Source organism: Macaca thibetana, chromosome 15 (assembly GCF_024542745.1).
Source record: "Macaca thibetana thibetana isolate TM-01 chromosome 15, ASM2454274v1, whole genome shotgun sequence".
Taxonomy (NCBI): Eukaryota; Metazoa; Chordata; class Mammalia; order Primates; family Cercopithecidae; genus Macaca; species Macaca thibetana.
Window position 1 is genome coordinate 60204998 of NC_065592.1, and position 17210 is coordinate 60222207.

At 37.1% G+C, this 17210-nt stretch overlaps 1 protein-coding gene across 1 annotated transcript in view; it reads left to right on the forward strand.

Moving 5' to 3' along the window:
- The window catches only part of MLLT3 (MLLT3 super elongation complex subunit), a 286736-nt gene that overhangs the window by 216935 nt on the left and 52591 nt on the right, over positions 1–17210 (forward strand). The window contains exon 5 of the mRNA XM_050761331.1: positions 853–1569. Within this exon, the coding sequence (XP_050617288.1) occupies positions 853–1569 (717 nt within the window). The remainder of the gene's footprint in view (positions 1–852; positions 1570–17210) is intronic.

Below are 17210 nucleotides of genomic sequence, written 5' to 3' on the forward strand. Positions count from 1 at the left end.
TCTATTTGATGGTTAGGTGAAATCTTTGTTCTATTAACTTCCTTTTATCTTTTTCCTAGTGGGTGAGAGATATAGTTCTTAATTGATGAAATTTTGTACAGCATAAAAATAATTGCTTTTTATCTCAAATTGAGAATTCCTTTATTTCTTTTGGGGGGTTTTATGATTCCTTATATTGCAAAGCCATTTGAAATTTAATGTAATCTGACCTTACTGTGTGAAGCTGGGCTATTTTTCTGCCTCCTTCTCAATCTTGTTCTATAGCTGGGTGTTGTTCCCCAAATACAATCTGTGCTTTGCTCCCTGTTGTTTTAGTTTATTCTGGTCCTTGGTCTCTTTAAGTACTTTTCCATTCTTTTCATTCTAGTAATTACCTGTTTATCCTCCAGGACCTAATTCAGATGTTACTTCTTTATGAATTTTTGAACTATTCTTCGCCCTATGCTCCCAACAGAATTAAATAGTTCCCTTCTTTTGGTTGTCAACAACTATCAATCTTAGATACGTCATAGTTATTAAGAGTGGGGGCCATGTCTTATTCATCCTTGTATCTTCTTGGACAAGCAGCAGTTAACATTTGTTGAATCGAAATGTTTTAAAACTCCATGCTTCAAACGATTAAGAAAACAGCTTTCCTCATTACATTCTTTGATAATAACCTACTGTCACTATGTTTCTCGCATACACTATTCTCACCTGTTATATTGTGGTTTTTGGTTTATATTAAAATGTTTTTGGTATTTTAATGATAGCTTGAGAGCAATAAAAGAAGGATCATTTTATGTAGATCTCTTTTGATTCTTCATTGCTATTTAGTTTTGAGAGTTTCATTTTCTTCTCCCTCTTTTGCAGGACCCTAATAGGAGTATTCATACCAGCAGCAGCAGCAGCAGCAGCAGCAGTAGCAGCAGCAGCAGCAGCAGCAGCAGCAGCAGCAGCAGCAGCAGCAGCAGCAGCAGCAGCAGCAGCAGCAGCAGCAGCAGCAGCAGTAGCAGCAGCAGCAGCAGTAGTAGTACCAGTTTTTCAAAGCCTCACAAATTAATGAAGGAGCACAAGGAAAAACCTTCTAAAGACTCCAGAGAACATAAAAGTGCCTTCAAAGAACCTTCCAGGGATCACAACAAATCTTCCAAAGAATCCTCTAAGAAACCCAAAGAAAATAAACCACTGAAAGAAGAGAAAATAGTTCCTAAGATGGCCTTCAAGGAACCTAAACCCATGTCAAAAGAGCCAAAACCAGACAGTAATTTACTCACCATCACCAGTGGACAAGATAAGAAGGCTCCTAGTAAAAGGCCACCCATTTCAGATTCTGAAGAACTCTCAGCCAAAAAAAGGAAAAAGAGTAGCTCAGAGGCTTTATTTAAAAGTTTTTCTAGCGCACCACCACTGATACTCACTTGTTCTGCTGATAAAAAACAGATAAAAGATAAATCTCATGTCAAGATGGGAAAGGTCAAAATTGAAAGTGAGACATCAGAGAAGAAGAAATCAACATTACCGCCATTTGATGATATTGTGGATCCCAATGATTCAGATGTGGAGGAGAATATATCCTCTAAATCTGATGTGAGTAGTTCTTATTGGCTTTCTTCCTTTCCCTTATTTTCAGATTTTATTTCAGATAGCTTTGTAATAAAGAATGGGGGAAGAAAATGAATGCTGAACCATAAAGTGGTAGGACAGGGGTAGATCTGGCCTAGAAATGCATTTCCTTAATTAATGGGAAGGAGGAAATGAAGTCATTAAGGAATCTGCAGATTTTTAGGCTGTTACTTAAGTTGTTAAAGGAAAGATATTTCCATAGCATAATAATGGGTCATTTGAATAGCAGCAGAAAATTTCGGTGCTCATCAAAGCTTGGTATCTGTGCTTTCCAATGAGTGATGACTTAGGAAAGTGAGAAGAACATAATAAGACTTGAATACAAGGGAAAATAAATTTAAAAGAGAAACTTAGAAAATATTAGGGCTATAATATTGGTGTTTTGATCATTGGAATGAAGTGACATGTTTATGTTGATAGAAGGCTGGTGAAAGTATTTTTTTAACCAGTTTTATTGAGGCAAAATGATGTAACAATATACTACACATATTTAAAATGTATAATTTGATAAATTTTAACATTTGTGTATACCTGTAAAACCTGGCAGTAGTATTTTGAAAAGAGAATATTTAATTTTTTTCTTCATTGTTTAGCCACTGATTTGGAAGGGGTGGGGTATGTGATCTTCACTACAAGTTTTTGCTGATCAGTAGGATTATCCTTTGTGGAGGACTAAGAGAGCATCTGACCATCTAATACCCCTAAAAGGTGTTTTTTGATATTGGGGTTTAAACTTATAATTACAGATTTTCAGCAGTGGAAGGGATTTTCCGATTATCTATTTTAACCTCTGTAATAAACCTTACGCTTCTAGTGACAGGGTTGTTACTAATTCAAAAGTATTTGATAATGTTTTTGAAGAATAAACATTACTTTGAAGTTATCTCCTTACTTTCGTATTTTTTCTAATTTTGGCCTTTTTTCAGTTACTTATTAGTAATGATCAGTCCCAATAATCTCCTTACATTGGCTTGACCGTATTTCCAGGCAGTGGTCAAGGAAGCTATCTGGCTAAAAAATTACTGGCAATCTTAGAATACTTTTCTTTCTGTCCCTTGGGCTGCCCACAGATGTCTCTAGTTTAAATGCTGGCAAAGGCTAGAAGGCTGTAGTAGCAGATTTGCTGTCCCGGGTTTGCACTGTTCTGGGTAGAAAGCCAGTCAGGGTCAGGACGTGGTGCTGACACTGATCCCCAGTGGTCCACAGATCTCCCTACTCTCTATAGCTAATCTCAAAATTTTAGTAGAAGATCAGATTAGGACAGTAGCATATAAAATGCTGGACGCTGGGAAAATTTGTTCCAGTATTTGGTAAAGGCTTTATAGTCATAGTTTGTGAAATGGAGATGAGAGTTGAGTATGTTCGTTCCAATATCTCAATTATTTATTTTTCCTTCTTTGCTTCTTACCTTTCCTCTTAATTCGAAACTTATTCTTAATGCAGAAGTTACTTGGACCTTTTTTTGTGTGTTTGACTTTTGTCTCGAATCACCCTGAAATGCTTTTGGGTTGTGATTAATTAGTCTATCAAAATTGTCACATTTAGCAGCTTTGTCTTTTTATATTCTGACACTTTGCAATTCTTCTAGTATAGAAGTTTTCAAATCATGGGTTGTGATTCACTGGTGAGCTATGAAATAAATTAACATATTGCTAGCATTAAATAAATCAGAAAACATTATAATTAGTATGGGCAAGTAATGGCTTACGAAAATTTTATTTCAGAGAAGGTGTGTGTGTTTCTTATAGTGGTCAAAATTTTAAAAGGCACCTTTTTAGAATGTTTACTGATTTATGAGAAGACCAAATGGCGTTCATAAGGCACCATTGAAAGCTCTTTCTACATGAAACTGTCACAGATGGTCTTTCTCTTTAGGTAACTTTGTTTATTCTCCTTTTGTCTGCCTCTTGCTCCCTCCCATTTGTATATGATTTGTAAAGTATGTCTTTCTTTTAATAAAATTCTTGTTCAATTTGATGTGTTTATTCAAAGGTATACCTTGAAAAGTCTTCTGGAATGAAGAGTTATAATTGGAAAACTTTACAGTAGGTAGTAAATTTTCAAAATGGTATATGACATATTAGAGCCACAAATCCAGTGATTACAACAATAGTTTTTGTAATGTACTCTGCATAGCATTGCAGAGAAAGCCTATAAAGACTTTCAGGTATTATTTGTGTATAAAACCCAACAACCGTACTTTGCTTATTAGTCTTCTGGTACTAGTAATGCTTTTATTGTTGTTGCTATTGGTTCAATACTTGAAAAGTAGGTAGCATAACAAAAGAGAATTAACAAAAGTGGTGTCATGTAAACCATGAACCCAAAGACCTTTCTATGAGCAAAGGAAGGTAAGAGAGAATTGAAATTCCATTTATCCAGTAGAAAAGATAGCCTTTGTTTGGACTGTCTCCTACCTGGCATCCCTCCTGCCAGCAAGACAAAAGGAACAGGGGACACTTGTAATGGAGAGCACTAAGCTATGGACTGCTATGGACTGCTGGTGCTCTCCATTACAAGTATCCCCTGTAACCTTGGCCAGTAATTGACTTGGTAGCTTGGGGCAGGTCCAGCTTCAGGGGGACTGTGCACATTGTCCTGGTTGTGTGTCTGCCTCTGAGTAAGTGTGATTAGATGAGCTGATCTCTCTAAGGTCCTTTCCAGCTTTATTATTTGAATATGAGCCAGATTTGTATTCATTTGTGGGACATGGGGTGGTGGGTGATTTTAGATATAATGGGCAGAGATCTTGGACTTTGGAAACAGAAAAAAGACACAATTAAATCAGAAGAGTTTGAAGAATGAGGAAGGCTGGAGTGAATGATTATTTGTCTAGTATGTCTATAAAGAAAACATCTTGCCTCAGTATAGGTCTTATTGTTAAAAAGATGAACATTTTAAAGAACCTTTTCTAGAATCAAATTTGACTCAGGTTTTATATAAAAATGTCAGTAGTATTAAGATGGGTTAGGAAGCTTAGATTATTAATTGATATGGTTCTTTTTGGTAAGATTTTTGTATACTTCGTATGTGAGAAGAGAGAAAGAAGTTGGACATCCATGGTTTGTATGTCTGGCTGGTGTTTGAGGGCTCGATCACTTATTTGTTGATAAGTGAAAGGTAGGTAGATAGGTAATTAGAATTCTGCCATCTGTTGTCAGACAGGCTGTTTTAAATTTCATTGTCACCAGTGATCTTGGGCAAATAATTTAACTTTCTCTGTTTCTTAGTTTCCTCTTTTGTAAAGTGGAGATCATAATAGTATCTTCTTTGTAGGATTATAATGAAAATTTGATAAATCAATCTGGGTGAAACAGTTAACACACTAGTCAAAAAAATGTTAGTTACCTATTGCTATGTATGACTTGACTTCTGGGAACCTATATAACCTGTAGCTTTGAAAGAGATTTTTTGATATTCAAAAATACTGCAGAACTCTGGTGTCCTTTTCCAAGGGTGTGGGTTTATATGCTGGAATACTTGGTACTCTAAGCCACTTTGTTTTGAATTTTGTCTTTTGTCACTTTGCTCTGGATTTTGTCATCACAGGGTATATAGTCTTGATGTTGATACGTTTCTGTTACATGATCAGTGTAAAAGTACAAGATAAAAAGGCTAAGTTTTAAGCTGAAAGATAAGCCAAAGTTTCTCAGATCTTTCAGCTTTTTAATTAAATGAGATAAAGAAGAAGAACATACCATGTACTGCATTGGGTAGACACTTGGTAGGTTTTTGTTTTTTCATTTTTGTTTTTTGCTGTTACTGTTAAAATATCCTAAGAAATGATTGGTCTTTGAGTTACTGTTAATATAACTGAAAGAATAATTTTTAAATACATTTTGTGATTATTGAAATGTTTCTCATAAAGAGATCTAATACTGTCACATGAAAGTTTGTCAATAATTTTCCCCTACAGAAGAATTTGGTAGGGGCTCGGATAAGGTGGAGAGGCAGAAGGACTGTATTGTAGTGGGTAAGCATTTAACAAATACAGAAAGCATGATAGGGGAATGTTTTTGTTAAGAATATTTTATATTCAAGAACTGAGGCCATTCGCTTTACAGTACAGTGGTTCTTGGTTTAGGAGTTCATCTCTTTGGGGTAGATAATGTTCCACTGTACTTACTGTTTAGTAGGTAAGTGGTGACTGACACTGACAGTTGCAAAGGGAGTGTATCAGTGTCAAGTAAAGGTTTATAACTGTGTTTTTTATTAACCTGCCTAAACTTTAGTTGATAATAGGGAAAACAACAACTGTCTTTCACTTCTTCTGTAATTCCTCTGTTTTTGTTTTTTGTATAATCTTGCTCCTGAAGAGAAGTGTATAGAGTTGATCCTGTCTTGTGATATGAAGAAGTTTGATATTCACAGCAGAGGAGGAAAAAAACAGTAAATGAAAATTGAAGTAACCGCATATGATCACATTCAGTTATGGTAGTAATTTTCTTATCGTTGCCTTCCTCTTTCTTCCCTTACTTTGAGGATTTAATCATAATTTTAAAGTGAAGGAGTAAAAAGTTTTAATGATCTTTCCCTGAAAATGAACAAATTACATTTGGTAAAATGTTACATCCTTCAGCCTGCAGTGTGAGAAGAGAGTCATGTCTTTTGATAGTTTGATCTTACCAAGGGGTTTTCTGGGAGAAAACCTTCTTGAAGGAGAAAAACAAAATCTCATCAGATGGCAGCATTTTTCCCAAGGATGGATGGTGATTCCGATAAAGGATAAATGCTTTAAACCACCTTACCAGAAATTTCTTTCAAAAAGAAAAAAAGGAAGAAGGAAAAAAAAAAAACTTCCCTTCTTTTGTTGTTTCTCATTTCCTCCCGCCCCACCCTGTTCATTGCCCTGCTTAAACTGTCTGGATCTGGTAGTAAATGTCCTGCTGTTGAAGCACTGGCCTTAGGTTTTTATGTAATGGAAGGTTGTTGCAGTCAGAGAAGAAGGTCTTTATTGTGTTTTCAAAGTGGCTTTTTAATGACTTGTAATTCCAGCACATGCAAGAGCTGTAAAGTCTGTAAGTATGGTGAGGGAGCAGCTGGAGAGGTCATTCATTAAAGGGCTGCCCCAACTCTCCAGGGGGCAGGTTCTCATTGGAGGCTCCTGTTTTCTGTGTTTTATAACTGGAGGTAAAAATACCTGAAGGGTTACAGTTCTTCCTCTGGTAAATTCTGCTCAATGTGGAACATTAATTAAAATTACCAAACAAAAGTTAACTTTGTTGGGTGCATGGAGATATTTCACCTGTCCCTATTTTCTAACACTTTTTTTTTTTTTTTTTTTTTTTTGTCTGTATTGGGTGTGAACACACTGAGGAGGAGGCAGCCTCGCCAACCAGCTGTTCATTTATTCATCCATATTCCTGGTTTATTTGAAAAAAGCAGTTAAAAAGGAGATTAAAAAAAAAAAACAGTTAGAGGCCTTTTTGTTTCCTTGTTTCAGTACATACTAGGCCCAGTGTGGTATCTCAGTTCTTAAATTAAGTAATTCCTTAGAAGCCCTTGGATAGCAGACAGTTGTGAATACACAGGGGCTCTATCTTTGCAGAGCTGGTTGTCATCAGCAATTGGCAAAACTCAGCATTTCCACTCACATGTATTGAGCCAGAATCTCTCTTCCAATAAATTCTGTGAGCTTTCTTGAAGAGAGCTGCATCACCTATTCAATGCATTATTGTTTCTTGCTTTATGACCTATGCATTTGATGGAATTATCCCATTTGTCATTTTTAGACATAAAGCCAACAATGGGACTCAACATGGCCTTTGCAAGACTAGCTTTACCATACCACAGAGATGCCTTATAGCCATGGCTAAACTTGAGTGTTTAGCCTGTGTTAGTCACCCTTCTATGTACTTAACATGATTTCACTCACTCACCCTTCAAGACAGCTCTGTAAAATAGGTATTATTATTATTATTATTATTATTGCCATTTTATAGATGAGGAAGCTGAGGCTCCAAGACGAAGAATCTTCCCCAAGGTTGCCATCTTTAAAAGTGATGGAGCTAGGATTTGAACCCACTTGGTAGGTAGCGTACCTACCTAAGAGGAGGTTGGTGATAAAACAAATCTTATTCTTCCTTGGATTCTTACTAAAATTGTATAGGTGTGCTTCATGAAGTTGGCAGTGCTGCTGGGAAAGCCTTCAATATCTCATATTGTCCCCCATATGAATCCTGTTTCTTTGACCTATTGGTTTGGGCTTTACCAGTGGCCTTCAGGAGGTGACAGGTTGTCCTCATAGGTGGATTTGGCATGCACAGCCAGGATTGAGGGAAGAGCTATGAAACATCCAGGAGCCTCTAGCTTCCTATACGTCCCCCTTAAAATAAAACTGACTCTCTTGGGTCTAGATTGCACCTTATTATACTATATCAGGATTATTTTTCTGCCTCCAGAGTTTTTCCCATGTGCTTTTGCAAGAGAATTTATGTTTCACAGAGCTGAGCTGCAATATCAACCTTTCCCAGAAGATGCCACCAAATAACAAATGGTGTCCTCCAGTTTGGAGACTCCTTTCTGAATTTTCTAGTTAAATTTTGTAAATTCATGTTATAACCTCTCTAAGTTATTAAAAACGTAGGCTGTGCTTTCTTTGAATTAGGAGACAAGATAATGCAGTGGTAGGAGTAGAGGGTTGTTTTCTTTTAGTGTCTATGTAATTATTTAACCAAGTTTGAGAAATTGTTCTCAGTGGGTTACAATTTATGACTGTAAACTTTGCAAGCAGTGTCAAGGTCCACAAAGAAAAATCACCCCAAGCGGCTTCCTTAGGTCACCAAAGGTGATTGTGCAGTGATCTATTTCCAGATAAAGTCAAAGATCCTTCTTTTAAGCAGGATAAAATGGAGAAGCATTTACTAAAATGTTTGAATACAACACTTTTTATCTTTGAATTCTGAAAATATAGAGGTTAGGGATGTGGGAGTACAGGGATAGGAAGAAATATTCAGAATCTGTGACACAGAAAAGGTAATTTTCTTGCCTTTCATGGTCATATAAGGAAAATACATATATGTGGGCCTCAGATATTACTTTAAATAAGTAGAGAAAGAAATAAATTACTAGAGTGCCCCTGGTTTGAGACCTCAGTGCTTAGAATCATAGTACTGGTTTTTAAAAAATAAATTGCTGACTTTTGCTTTATTATGTGACCCTCCTATGTTTTTTAAGTATGATAAACCATCATGTCACTTTAAGTTACTAAAAACACTTTCTTCTAGATGTGTTTAATGGATTGTAATATTCTTTGATTAATGATGTTCAGTAAAACTTAAAAATATGCATGCGGTAGGTACTTCCTATGTACAGGCACTGCATTAGGTGGTGCAGATAGTACAAAGTTAGAATTTAAGCTGGTCTTTGAAGGAAAGAGGCATGAATTAGTAGAGATGAGGGTGTGGGGTCAGTGGGAGAAGACTTTCTATTTGTTTTTGAGACAGGGTCTCACTATATGGCCCAGACTGGTCTCAAGCTCCTGGACTTTAGTGATCCTTCTGCCTCAGCCTCCCAGGTAGCTGCTAGGGCTACAGGAGAAGGCTTTTTTTCTTTTTCTTTATTTCTTTTTTTTTTTTTTAGGTGGAGTCTCGCTCTGTTCTCCAGGCTGGATTGCAGTGGTGCAATCTCGGCTCACTGCAGTCTCTGCCTCCTGGGTTCAAGCAATTCTCCAGCCTCAGCCTCCTGAGTAGCTGGAACCACAGGTGTACACCGCCATGCCTTGCTAATTTTTGTATTTTTAATAGAGACAGGGTTTCACCATGTTGGCCAGGCTGGTCTCAAACTCCTGACATCAGGGATCCACCCTCCTCGGCCTCCCAACGTGCTGGGATTACAGACATGAGCCACCACACCTGGCCAGAAGGCGTTCTTGATAAGAGGAAACAACTTGGAAAAAAAAAATTGATGACAAATTGTGTAAATAGTTTGTGTTGTCCTCTCTGAGAATGAAGAAGAATCTCATAAATAAAATCCTGCAGTTAATTTATCAAACGAGTTTATTGGGAACGAAAGAAGCCTTATTGAACTCTCCTCCCTCCATGGTAGATATGTGCAGGACTCTTTTATTTTATATATTCTTAATCTATACACTAGGTAAGATAGCTTTTGTTCTCATCTTACAGGTGTGGAAGTGACAGAGCAAGAATTCGAATCCAGGTCTGAAAAATGTCAAAATTCATGCTTCTTGTATTGTACCACTGATTAAAGCTTGTTCAGAGGGAAGTCATGTCGAATTAAAACCACTGTAATATTGACTAAACGTTTTTGAGAACATAAAATTTAGTAGTGTTAACTTTCCCATCATCTGACATCCTCTGACCATCCGGTAGTGGTGTCACATTCCAGTGAAAAGGGAAGACTAAGAAATAAAATGTAGCCACAGTACTTGGAAACTTGGGTGTGAGTAATGGATGCAGAGGAGACTCTGGCATGATTTCTAAAATGCTGATTGAGTCTTGCTTTATATAACCTAATGTCATTTTCCGAGAAGCAGAATTGCAGAAAGTACTGAAAAGCTGTGGTACCTTAGACTCTGTCTAAGGGAACTTTTCCGTAATGTAGTATCTTATTAGGTTGTTTCATATATCTCATTTCTAGGGCAAAGGACATGGCCAGTGTTACTATGAGGGGTCCCACCTATTGTATTGATATTATATTGTGTTTTCTAAAGGTTGCATTCATGCATCTCCAAGTAGATTATGTCAGAAAAAACATTATAATAAAAGAAATAAAGGTCGCACTCATGAAGGATCTGAGGAAGGAAGGTAGGGCTTCTGTGTCCTGGAACATAGCCATACCTGGCCAGTCAGTTATCTTTGTGGGCTCAGTAGGAGTGGTCCAGGAAGTATAGCACAAGAGTCTACACTTGGAATAAAAAGACTAGACAGGCTGGGCACAGTGGCTGACGCGTATAATCCCAGTGCTTTGGGAGGCCATGGTAGGAGGATTGCTTGAAGCCAGGAGTTCAAGACCAGCCTGGGCAACAGAGCGAGACCATGTCTCCACAAAAAAAATTTAAAAATTAGCTGGGTGTGGTGGTGCATGCCTGTGCTCCTAGCCACTCGAGACTGAGGCAGAAGGATTGCTTGAACTCAGGAGTTTTAGGCTGCAGTGAGCTATGATCACATCACTGCACTCCAGCATAGGCAGCAGAGTGAGACCGTTTCAAAAACAAAAACTAAAACTAAACAGGTTTAGCTTAATAGTAGAGAACTATAAAATGTGGATTTAATAATCAATAATGCTCACCTTATTATAGATGCAAATTGCCATTCAAGTATTAGTTCAAGCAAAATATTAATGATGTCATAGATGAAGACAGCTTTTGTTTGGTAATTTTATAAACTGCATTCTGTGAAGACCTGATGTTGGCAGGGGTTCTTGTAAAGATTGGGAGGCAAAGCTGCAGTCTAGGAACCTAGTGATTTATAATACATGCCCACAGAATGTGTTTTTATTCCTTCATATATTTCTAAAACATCGTTTCCTATTTGGCCTAACCCTTCATTTTATTGGGAATAAAAGCAGAGTCTTTCTCAAAGTCCACCCTAGTATCTGACTGGACGCGGTGGCTCACACCTATAATCCCAGCACTTTGGGAGGCTAAGGTGAGTGGATAGCTTGAGTCTAGGAGTTCAAGACCAGTCTGGGCAACATGGAGAAACCTCATCTCTACAAAAAAATACAAAAATTAGCCGGGTGTGGTGGTTCATACCTGTAGTCCTGGCTACTTGGGAGGCTGAGGTGGGAGAATTGTCTGAGCCCAGGAAGTTGAGGCTGCAGTGAGCCATGATTGTGCTACTATACTCCAGCCTGGTCAATGTGAGTGAGATACTGTTTCTTAAAAACAATAAAAAAGTTTAGTATCTGATAAATTCTACTCAAGATAACCTAATGCATTTTTAGTAATATATTCACTCTATTTTCAAGTATCCTTCTAGTTCACATTATTTTGCAGCATTATTTTAATTTAAAGTGAGCCTCAGACTTGTTGATCTTGTGGTGGGTTATTTTAAAGTGCTAGGTTGTCTGATGATCTTAGTTAAGAATCAGACAGGGCTAGCACATTTACTGTTGTTTACCAAGCCTGCTGTCATTGTCCACCAGCTTTCAGAGACTTGTAGCAAGTCACTTCCTCCCCTTTAAAGATAAGTCATGCAGAGTCCTCTGTGTTTTGTATAATAAACCAATGAGCCTCATAGTTTGCCTCCTCCAAAAAAAACAAGATTTGAAGGAGGGAAGTTGTGTGTTATATGCCACCCATCTCTTTATCTTCACTGGGCCTGTAGATACATTAACAGCTCTGTGGTCTCTCTTCTCTATTTAGAAAACCTCTCAAGGCATAGGTACTCTTTTTGAAGGTTTAAGAACAAGTTTAGAAATCACATACAGTTTCATACAGCATTTATTTCATGATTTAGATAATCATAGAGTTTTTAGAACAAGGAACTTCAGAAATCTCATTCAACAACTTGAATTTTGCAGAAGAGAACTGAAAGCCAAGTTTAATAACTTGCTCAAGATCCTAGGGGTCTCATTGTTTTTTTTTAAAAAAGGGGGCCCTAGAATGCAGGCCCCCAATTGGCATGCCATTATAGATCATTTCCAATTTGCAGTGGTTCGCACATCCATCACTCACTTTCCCAAACTCTCCTCCTCTAGAACATTTTAAAGTGGTTCCTAGTGAGTTGTTACCATCTAAAAACTAGCCCTTACACACTTATTTAAGCCTGTCAAGCATATGACCAATGTGACCTCTTGGTCCTGCATCTCAGCCTGTGCCCCTATGTTGAATGAATGAACCTCATATTTCATATCCCCAGTGGAATTCCACCTGCAGTGCTTCACGTCTTGTCTAAAAAGGGGTAGGGTGTAAGTCCCAAAGGGTGTTATGGAAATTAATTGGTGAGAAATTTGATAGACTTTGTGTCCTGGTCATCCTTTATTGTCTCTGGGGTATTGCCTACCAGAATAATCATGACTTGATGTATTTAAGGGGGAAGAAAAATCACTAGGCAAAACAGAAAATGACACATTTAGGTATCTGGCAAATCAAATGTCTTAGTATTGTTTCATAATAAAAACATGGAAAGAGGTTTTAAAAACTCCAGTGTAAATGAAGCCTTTACTTGGACAAACTGCTGTTCTCAGCAGATGAAACCCAAATCCTCCTCTCTTCCACCCTCTAGGTTCTTCAGTATCTGACTCTGTCCTGGATGGTTCTCCTTAGTCTATCTACAAATATAACGAGTCATCCTTCAGAGCAAACATACCTCCCTATAACTTTCCAGTGAACTCTGGTGCTTTTTAGATTATGGCGTCTTCATTTCCTTTCTTTCTCTGATGGACATCTCAAAAGCTCCCTTATTCCTCAACCCATTGTGGTCTAGTTTTTGCTCTTGAAACTGTACTTAAAACTACCACTGGAAAAGTTCACTAGTGCCTTCCAGATCCTAATGTAGAAACCATCTCCTAAGCATTGACTTTGACCTTACTGGCACTTTTGACTGACTTTTTGCTTGATTCCTTGACTCTATCATACCTACCTTAATCTCACTCTGTGTAAGTCTTCTTTACCTCCTGACCTTCCTCTACCACCATTAAGTTAGCCATTCTGAGTTTCTCCTTTTCTATTATGTAGTTGGTCCCTAGACAATCACCTGTTACCAATATATTTTTTATATCTTCTTCAACACCAACTATTCTCAAAAGCTACCAACTGGACAATTCTGATCAATAGGTACTGGAAATAGAACAGATACCCAGGTACAACATATTCTAAAATATCTCTTGCAGACACTGCTAGTTATCTATTTAATATCCATTATCCTCTTCTCCTAACTAACATAATTTTCATTTTATTAGAGCAGTAATATGCCTAACAAAAAAATTTCCCCAGCTTTCCTTGCAGTTAGACACTATTCTGTGACTGAATCTGGCTAATGAGATATAAATGGCAGTTACTAGGTAGTAATTACAGGGAAGTTCCTTAAAAAGAAGCTGACTCACCTGGCTTGTACCATTTTTGTCTTTCCTTCTTCTGCTTCTTGCCTGGAACTTGGAAGTGATGGCTGGTGCTGTAGCTGCCACATTGTTAGAAGCATACACAAAGTATGGAGGAACACAAAGGAAGAGACTGGATTCCTGATTCTTGACCTTGTAGAGCTGCCATGCTGATCCTGTCTATCATACCGGGTTTCTCATTTAATGAAAAAAACGATGTTAATTCATATATACATTACTACCAGGTGGGCATACTCCCTAACTGATTTAGCTGCACCCATTATCCCAAAACACCTTCCTGTGTTTTCTAATTAGGTAAATATATATTCTGTCTATTTTTATTAACCTAAATTAGAAATATCAGTTATTATTAAACATATTTTTTCAAAAAATACTTATTGTCTATTATGGGTTATTGGGCACTGGAGATAATACAGTGCTTAAGATAGGAGCAGAGCTTTACCTTCATGTAAGAGGAAATCTATAATTTTAGGTAGTGATTGATGCTATGAAAATTATTTCTTTTCCCTCATATCTTATTTCATTTGGTTATGATTTCTTATCAGGTTTGCTCCAAAAATATCTGTGACTCTCCCTTTTTCTCCTCCTCCTGCTTCTATTCAGCACTTGGTTTGGATTCTCATCACATTAACTCAGTTGAGGTTGGAGATTTTGAGTTGTTCTTCCTATCTCCTATCTCTTTCCTTTCTCAGGTTCTTCTCTACAAAACTTTCTAAAATACAAATTCTAGAAGAAAGTATGCAAAAGGATATAAATCAGTTAGTTAAAATGATGGTGTTATGGGTCACTTTCAAAATATTATCTTCACAATTGGCATTTTAATGAAACATTCCATAGTTTCAAAACTATGGACTAAGCACCAAATTCTCTTCAACATGTTTTTTTTTTTTTTTTTTTTTTCCTTTTTGTAATCCTTCATTATGAAGATTTTCAAGTATACATGAAGTACACAAAATAGTAAACCCTTCATGGACCATCACTCAGCTTCAACAATTATTAATGGATGGTCAGTGTTGTTTCATCTGTAGTGCCATCTTCTCCTAGCCTGGTATGATTTTTAATAAGATCCAAGACATATTATTTCACTTATAAGTATTTTAATATGAGTCTTTAAAAGATAAGGACTTTTTAAAAAACAGAACTAAATACCATGATCACATCTAAAGTAATTAGTTAAGTCTTAATATCATCAAATATCTAGCCACTGGACAAATTTCCAATGGAATCAAAATGTCATAAGTTTCTTTTTCTCTACGTTTTGTTTGAATTGAAATCTAAATAAAGTTCACATCTTGCAATTTGTAAAAGTATTACATTTCTTTAATCTATAGGTTCTCCCTCATCTCTCTTTTTTCACATGAGGGTACAAGAGGAGAAAAACTCGGTTGTCATAGAATTTCTGGTTTTGGGTTTTGTTGACAGTATCTTCATGGTGTATTTTCTGTAAGTCAGTAGTCAAAGTTAGAATCATGGTCAGAGTCATGTTAGGTTTTTTTGTTTGTTTTAGTTTTGTTTTTCTGGGCCAGACCATCTCATGGGTAGATTATATTCTTTCATTAGGAGGCCTATAATGTAAGGTTATCTCTTTTTTTATGATGTTAGCAACTACTGATGCTCATTGCTGTAAGTGTTAATTCATTAGGGGTTGTGAAATGCTGACATTTTTGTTCCATCATTGTTCCTTCATTTATCTCCCGGAGTTCATCTATAAAAAGAAACTGCCCCTTATCTACATTTTCCCCCCAAACCAGCAGTAGTTTGTATAGAAAAGTAAAACACGGTGCTTGATTCTTTCCATTTATTTGTTTCAAAAGAATGACTTTGGTTCCCTAGCAGCCTCCAACAGTTTCAAATGCTTCGAATTATTTTTTAAGTATTGCTTTTAAGCCTTCTCCAGTCTGACCTGTTCATCCTTATCTTTCTTTCATCTCCCCTGTATTTTAGTCATCCTAAAATATTAACAATCCATGATTCCTTGACTGTTCCATGCTGTTTTATGTCCCAGTGTATTACCCTTAGTCCTTTATGACCTGGTTGTCTTTCACTTACTCTTTGAAGCTTTTCTAAATAATCTGCCACACCCCAACTAACCCCTCCCTCCTTTGTGCATCTACCATTTATACAGTTTATGTATACTTTGATGATAATTGTTTTTCCCTCATGTTAAAGTGTGTTTCTCCTGACCGGTGGACTATTTTGAGGGTAGACTCTGTCTCTTAATTTTCTAATCTCACAGTTCTTTGCATGGTCCCTGGCACTGAATTGGCACTCAAGAAATATTCAGTTAAATAGTGCTAAGATGTATTAATATATGTGTATGTATTTATAGTTAAGACTTCTCTTAAGTCATTGATGCTTGTCTAGTCGAGGAGTCTTAACTATAAATATGTCTGTGTAATCTGGAGATGGGATTTTTTGTCTGTCCTCTTTATGGAGGTGGAGTAGACAGGTCACATGAGTGAGAGAGCTCCCCGTACAAACAATACAAGTCTTGACCCTCTCAGAGGTACACAGTACAGGGTGTAAGCCACCCTTATGCAAATAAGTTTATATAACAAAATCCTGGGATAAACTGGAGGTCACAGTAAGCAAGTTGCATAAATTGGATTTCACTCTTACCTGCCCTTGCAGCCCCTTGCCTTTGTGTTGGAGTATATAAGCCAGCCAAGGAGTGTGTAGCTCTTGAAAACTGCAACAGAAAGACAAGAGAATTTTTTTTTTAGCTTATTTCACCATGAAGGCTATTAAACCACAAAAATAACACAGGGGCGGCAAGGACCACAAACTAATCTTTTATTGAGACAGCAGAGGGATGTCAGAGTCTAAAATCTCGAAACATTTGCTTCTCTATTTTAAAAAAGCAAATAGTTTTCAGAGAAATTTCAATAACAGGATGTTGCAGTGAAAGAAATTTCTGCCTCCCTATTTCCTATAGGGGCTGTGCAGAGGCATGATAACATGAAAGTTATATGGCCACCTTGTTTTTGCTGTCTTTGTGATCATGAAATATGATTATATTCCCTCCAATGTTTACAGTGCTCTTGAAATTATTGGAACGGGTAAAATGCCACTTGTATACTGTGTAAAAGGGGCTTGCTCCCCCCACCTCCCCCAACCTCTGTTTCCTCAGGTTCCATAATTGTCAAGACAGAATAGCTTTAAATTAATAAGCTTAATTTAGCTGTTAAATATTTATTAAATCATCACATCTGAGTAACTACAACCATATAATTAAATGTTTATTGTAGCCATGTAGTTCATGCCTATAATCCCAACATTTGAGAAGCCGAGGCAGGAGGACTGCTTGAAGCCAGGAGTTTGAGACCAGCCTGGGCAACAAAGGGAGACTCTCTAAAAAAAACTAAAAAGTAAGCTGAGTGTGGTGGCACACACCAGCTGCTTGAGAGGCTGAGGTGAGGGATTATTTGAACCCAGGAGTTCAAGACTGCATGAGCTGTCCTTGTACCACTACACTCCAGCCTGAGTGAGACCCTGTCCAAAAATTTTAAAAATTAAAAATGTTCATTGTATATGCAGAAGAATGAATGAAAAAAATGCAAAATATATAAGTTTCTAACTAC